This window comes from Papaver somniferum, chromosome 1 (assembly GCF_003573695.1).
Source record: "Papaver somniferum cultivar HN1 chromosome 1, ASM357369v1, whole genome shotgun sequence".
Classification (NCBI taxonomy): domain Eukaryota; kingdom Viridiplantae; phylum Streptophyta; class Magnoliopsida; order Ranunculales; family Papaveraceae; genus Papaver; species Papaver somniferum.
Genome location: NC_039358.1, coordinates 150,113,358 through 150,120,351, shown reverse-complemented (window position 1 = coordinate 150,120,351; position 6,994 = coordinate 150,113,358). Strand labels below are relative to the sequence as shown.

The following is a 6,994-nucleotide window of genomic DNA, read 5'->3' as shown; positions in this document are numbered from 1 at the left end:
CTATTTCTGATTGTATTAGGTTTTATCCGTACAGGTTGTCGAAAGAAAAAGTTGACGGTGTACTTAATCACCAACTTTCAAAATGATGAATAGTGATGTAATATGTTTTATATTGTGCTAATTTTCGCATAAATATAGATCACCAATACAAAGAAAAAAAATTATAAAAAATTACAAAATAACATCAATATAACCATGTCACTGGATCCTGTGCGATAGAAAAAAAAACATATGGATCCACAGCCACAAATGGCAAACTTAAACTACAGTATGAACGTTAATGTAGCTTCCAATAACAAAGTCATCCAAGTCAAAATAGATACATTGGTTGCTACCGTACCTCTAATGTAGCTTCCAATAACAAAGTCATCCAAGTCAAAATAGATACATTGGTTGCTAACGTACCTCTAACTGACCCGCACCAAATACCTACTCGTCGGGCACCATCTCAATGACGTCCCCTGCGAAATTCAAAGTTCAATCAAGGAATACAGTACGCATAAAAATATATTTCACCCACTCCGACTGTAAATATATGTTTAAGAAAGACTTTTCGTTGATTTCTTTTAGTACATTCCACATGGGCTTCTATAATACATACGAATAAAGGGGGCAGCTAACAAAAAAAAAATAGAACTAAATAAATAAATAGAACTAGAAACAAATAGTAAAAACAAATTATGGTACCGAAATTCCCGCCACATGTGATTTACTAACATTGACTCTCATTGTATGAGAACCAAGGAAGACTATTTATGAGAAGCTTTCGTCTTCATTTCTGCATACAAAAAATTGTCAATAATATCAATGGCCGCAACTGTTGAGAATCCGCTTCTTGGTCTAATTGTCAACTAGTGTTTTCAAAATTTTCTTAGGAACAATATTTACTCTAGGTCTAATTGTTTTGATCGTGTGCACTTGGAATAATTATACATCCCCAGTTTGTTATCTCGAAAAATTTTACGTTCCTGGACTCAACAAAGTCTCAAATGATACCCAAATCATCAACACCACGACAATATCTTTCGATCTCAGTTTTTCGTACTTCGAAACAGCCAGGGACGGAACTATGTAGAGCTCAGGGGTGGTCCCGTCCCCCCTGTTTTTGCTTAATTCACTAGTAATCCTTCAAAATTCTTACAAATTAAAAGCAAAATCTCTTAATAAACCCCCTAAATATTTTTTTTTTGTCTATTAGCCCTTCCTATATGAAATTTCTGGCTCCGTCCCTGGAAACAGCGAAGGATAAGCGTACAATCTACTACGATAACATTACTTTGACCTTTTCTTATGTCAGTAACAACTCAATTCAACCAATTGGGAATATCACTATACCCGAGTTCCATTATCTGGAAACTTTCTGGCAAGCTCATCGTGATGCCACAATTAATACTTCTCGGGTACCTTGGGAACAAGCTAGAGTAGCGGTTTCAAATGGGAGCACGGCCATGTTTCGAGTAGATTTGGAGACAAAATTTAGGATTTCAGATGGGTTATTTTGGAAGTCTGATAGATATGATTTAAGAGTAGGGGCGAATGTTACTGTTAATGATCATGGAATGAAGTCTGTGAAGCACATATTGAGGCTATCTAGTGCTTCTGTGCATGTTTCTGGTTGTATTCGCGTGGCTATCATAGCATTGTTGGTTCTAGTTTTACCAATTTTGCTCTAGGTTCGCGGGGGTATTATTGCATTACAGATATCCAAGTGGTTGCGTCTTAAAGCTTATTTGTTTTCTCTACCTACTGTTTTAGAGAAAAGGTTTTTGGAGAAGGTTGAGAAATGTCGCGAGTTCGACCCTCACACCCTTCATAGATGTATGTACACCTTTCATCATCCACCACGTGTATAGGAAGAGACACGTGGAAGCCATGCAAAACAAGATATCAAAACATGATAAACAAGCATCTCATCAGAAGATGCCACCGGTCAGCAGATCTGACGGTCAGGGACATAGGATTACAGAGGTATGATGGCTTAGAGGAGCACCAGATAATACCCATTGGGGTGTTAGTACACCCAATCCCGAGGAAGATCCCATATCAACGGCTGAGAGGGAGTTTGACTGACACAGATGTGACCAGACTAAGAGACACTTGTCTGACACGAGCAGACATCCATCTACCCGCATTAAATACCAAAGAGATATACACGTGTCAATCAGCTCGTGGAAGAAGCGAGGATAACCCTTCGTATTCAAGCTTAGGCCACGACATATGCCGAAGACCTCTGCGTAATGGGCACAAAGCACAAGAAGATAAGATTACAACGGCACCTCAGAAGTAGAACCCACGTTCCAACCCTATAAATACCCCTCTCCACTAAGAGAGAAGGGGTCGACCAATCCAGAGAAAAGATAGGAGAATATAGGAGAGAGAAATAGGAAGAGTAAGTGATCCCCCTACTTCCGCAGACCTATGTGTACTCTAAAGTCATTTGACTATCTTTGTAATCATTCAATATATAGTGAAACACCAGCCCCGTGGATGTAGGCCTTAGTGCCGAACCACGTAAATCTTTGTCTCATTTATATTTCAGCACTTTACATTCTGCATTGAACGTCATGTTCTTTACATTTATGTTTGATTCTCTGTTTACCCCTTTTATACGAACATTATTTATGATAATATTCGACTAGACAATGACAAGCCCGAAGGCTTAGAGTCGATGAATCGATGTAATCATCCCTTTACATATACGACGTACAATTTCAGAATTAGAATGTATGTGAATATTGTTTGTGAACACGTGGATGGCTTCGATATTTATGTGTTCACAATCTGGCGCTAGAAACAGGGACTTTGTCCCGGTAAAAGATTTATCTTATCTTGTGATTTCACCTTAAACGCGCATTATGGTTGTGCCCTATTATGGGTTCAGCGTGCTTTCAAAATCTTTTTTTATTCTGGGTTCATGGTCTTCATTTTTATAAACACCATTTCAAAGCAGGCAAATCCACGGCTATCTATCACAGATTTGCACGTGAGGCGTTTTTGTTTTAAAACTAAGACTTAATAATCCAAATTCATGAGTTCTCGCTACGTATCTGCCTTTTCAAGAGTTTTCCTTTTCAAAAGTAGTCTGAAAACAAGGTCCATGATTTTTTATTAGAGGATTTGTATTGCGAAAACAAGACCGATGGAGTCTTTATGTTTCTCTTTTATTAAGGCCCTTGGGCAGCTCATTTCTTTTTATTCCACAAATTTTGCGGATACGAATGGCACTAACCCGATCCTCGTGGATATCTTTGGTTCTCTTTATTTATTCCCCTATGCAGAAAGGGACTAAAAATGGAAAAGATATTAGAGGCAGGAAAAACCAAAGCCTCATCAAAGGAGACACCGAGGACTACCCCAGTCATGACCCGAAGCAAGCAGAAAGGAGACAAAGCTAAAACAGCTACTCAGAGGCAGGATGCTGCGGAAATCACCTCACCTATGAACACTAACTCCATTGCAGCCGCGGCTCCTTAAGCAGCAACCACAAAGAACAATGCAATTGTTGCGTCCCTCTAGGCTACAGAAGCTAACAAAACTTTGGTTTCAAACCAAATCCATCAACAAAGAGAAGGGGTGGCAGAATCTATGACACATCATCCCGCACATCCGCCAGTCTTCGGAATGCCGTCAACCAACGGTCAGAATCAAACCATACCAGTGGTTTTAGTACCGCGGGTGGAAGATTTACCGAGGGGACCAAACTTGGAGATGCCAACAATTGAAGCCGATCCTCTACCACCCTTAATACACACAGTAGACGAAGGGGGAACTATGGTCGTAGGGGTACAAGACGGAACTCCCAATCAGGGATCTAACCAGTCCCACCGACTGATGGTAGAGCTCGAAGAATTGAAAAAGAGCCAGCAGGTCTACGCAGATGCCGTAGCTCTTCTAGCCAGAGAGAACCAAGACTTGAAAGATAGGATTTCCCAAAGCACGAAGACCAGCCAACAACTGGACGTAGCAAATTCTAAGGCACCAGAGCCTAATCGAGACCGAAGAATCATCCTAGCAAATGCTGTTAGGGTAAGCAGTGCATCCGATCCGGATTATGCCGCCGAAGACTTAGACTATTATGACAGTGAAGATCGAAGAAAGAAACGCTCAACTGAGCACGAGAGTGTGGGACATTACCGAGCAATGGAAGAGCTGCGTGATGAGATGATGGCTGAGATCAAGCAGTTAAAAGCCAGACAAGGCGGAGGAAGGCTTGAAGAGGTGATGAAAGAGGCTAACTCCACGCCCCTAACTCATCGCCTGGCAAATACCTCCATTCCGCTAAAGTGCCATGTCCCAACTTTTGAATGCTATGAAGGATCCAGTGATCCCGCGGCACATATCCGGTATTATAATCGTATCTTATCCCGATGGAGTAAAAATGACGTCGTCCTATGTACGTATTTCCCATCAAGTCTGAAGGGATCGGCTTTGTCTTGGTTTGACAACCTGCCACCTGATTCCATCAACTCCTACGATCAACTCGCAGAGAAATTCTTGAGAACCTACATTACAACAAAGCTGTCAACACCGGAATGGATAAACTTTTTTCTCTGGCAATTGGTTACAAGGAGAACACGAGGGAATACACCAACAGATAGCATAAGACCTGCCAAGCTATAGGGAGTGTGGATCCCGTAGTAAGCATCAACTGCTACAAGTGGGGATTAGACCGAATGAGTCCACTGTTTGTTGAGATCCACGGAAGCGTACCTAAAACAGAAGGAGATCTTCGAATAATTATTGAGAAGTATGCTCGTCTTGAAGAAATCCAGCGTGAGAACCCGAGGGCATAAACGCGGAGGTCTCACCGTACCAATTCCGCAGAACAAACCAGCGGGGCCAAAAGAAATAGCTCAGTGGAACGATCTCACGAAGATAGGAAGGAACGAAGAGATGAACGACAAAAAGACGATCGAAAATTCGAAGATCAGGTTTATACGAAGCTCAATGCTAGCTACGCTCGAATATTGCGAGAGATCAAAGAAAGGGAAAATTTGGAGTGGCCGTGGTCTAAGAGAAAACATCCCCCAGGGACCGAGAAGTCAAAAGATTACTGTGAGTATCATTGCTTCAATGGTCACTAGACCGAGAAATGCAAAAACCTCAAAATAATGATCCAAAAATTGATGGATGCTGGCGAACTCAAGCAATACATACGAAAGGAAGTTACTGAGGATAGATCCAAACGAACCAAGCAAGTCCAACTTCCAGAGGGAAACTGCACAATCAACACCATCTCGTGTTCCGAAGCCGTAGGGCCCTCACTTACAGCGCAGATAGGAAAGAGGATACGAAAGCAATTCGAAGACCACTGCGAATTATATAAGATTGATGGCGTAGAGGTGGACGAGCACGAAGAGTGGATGGACGCACCTATCATCTTCAATACTGAAGATATCGAAGAAGATATGGAAGACCATAACGATCCCTTGGCCCTCACACTACCAGTAGCCGGATGTAACCTCAAAAAGATCCTCATCGACGGGGGAAGCTCAGTGAACGTTCTATTCTACGACGCCTTCAAACGGATGAAGCTCTATGATGAACAGCTGATGATCTTTTATTACACCATCTACGGGTTCAAAGGAGCGCCCACAAAGCCATTGGGAGACATCGTGTTGCAGGTGAACGTCGGGCCCATGAAAGTAGAAACACGATTCAGCGTGGTAGACGCCCCATCCCCCTATAACACCATTATTGGACGAAAGTGGGTACATAAACTCAAGGGAGTGGCAGCAACTTACTACCAATATCTCAGGTTCCCTACACCCGAGGGAGTAATGGAAATCAAGGGAGACCGGGTCTCTGCAAAAGAGTGCCAGGCCACTCAAGATCGTATCAACAACGAACAGGAAGAGCAGCGAAAAACCCGAAGGATCAAAAATAAAGAAGCTGCGAAAGAAAAGTCCATAGACCTGTTCCTCAAGGAAACCGCAGGGAAGGGCTTGACAAAAGATGATAATGTCCTTAACACAGAGGCAAGTACTTCAGCAGCCAACGAAGGACAGAAACATACCAAATAGCAATTAAAGAACGTCCCAGTCCTTGGGGACCCGAAGCCGGTGTTCACACCAGTGGATCTCGTAAAAGAAATCAACATAGGAACGGAAGAAAACCCGAAGATGATCAAAGTAGGGACCATAATGGACGAAGAAAGAGAAGATTCCTTAACCAAATTACTTAAAGAATACGCGGATGTATTCGCCTGGGAGTTAGGAGACATTCCGGGGATTGATCCAAAAATAATCCAACACGAGCTGCGCATCAAACCAGGCACGCCACCTTTCAGGCAGAAAATAAGAAAAGTTGCACCTGAGTATCATAAGGCAGTAGAGAAAGAACTTCGGAAACTACTAGAAGCAGGCTTCATCAAGGAAGTCAAATACCCTACATGGATCTCGAACATGGTCATCGTTCCTAAGAAAAATGGAGGGGTTAGGATATGCATCGACTTTACTAACCTCAACAAGGCATGTCCAAAAGACAGCTATCCCCTACCGAGCATAGATCAACTGGTTGAAGCAATGGAAGGGTACGAAGAGCTGTCATTCATGGACGTATATTCTGGTTACAACCAAGTAGCCCTGGCAGAAGAAGATCAACAACACACAACATTCTACACCCCGCATAGCCTTTATTTCTACACTAGAATGCCCTTTGGGCTTCGAAACGCATGGGAAACTTACCAGAGAATGGTCGATGCTATCTTCAAGCCATGGATTGGTAGTACCCTAGAAGTCTACGTTGATGACATGCTCGTCAAAAGTAGGCTGCGCAAAGATCACCACCAGGACCTGAGAGATATTTTCGAAGCAATGAGGAAACATCACATGAAAGTAAATCCAGAAAAATGCACCTTCGGTGTCACCTCAGGGAAATTTCTCGGATATCGGGTACCAAAAAGGGGTATTGAGGTAGACCCCGCGAAGATTCATTCCATAGTGGAAATTCCATCTTCGAAGAATTTAAAAGAAGTGCAAAAGCTCAATGGGTC

General features: G+C 42.5%; 1 protein-coding gene across 1 annotated transcript; it reads left to right on the top strand.

The window, feature by feature from the left end:
• Window positions 1-1,208: 1,208 nt before the first annotated feature.
• Window positions 1,209-1,673, top strand: LOC113352208. Its single transcript, XM_026596057.1, has one exon. The coding sequence runs from the start codon at window positions 1,209-1,211 to the stop codon at window positions 1,671-1,673; it is 465 nt and encodes a 154-aa protein (XP_026451842.1).
• The last annotated feature ends 5,321 nt before the right edge of the window (window positions 1,674-6,994 follow it).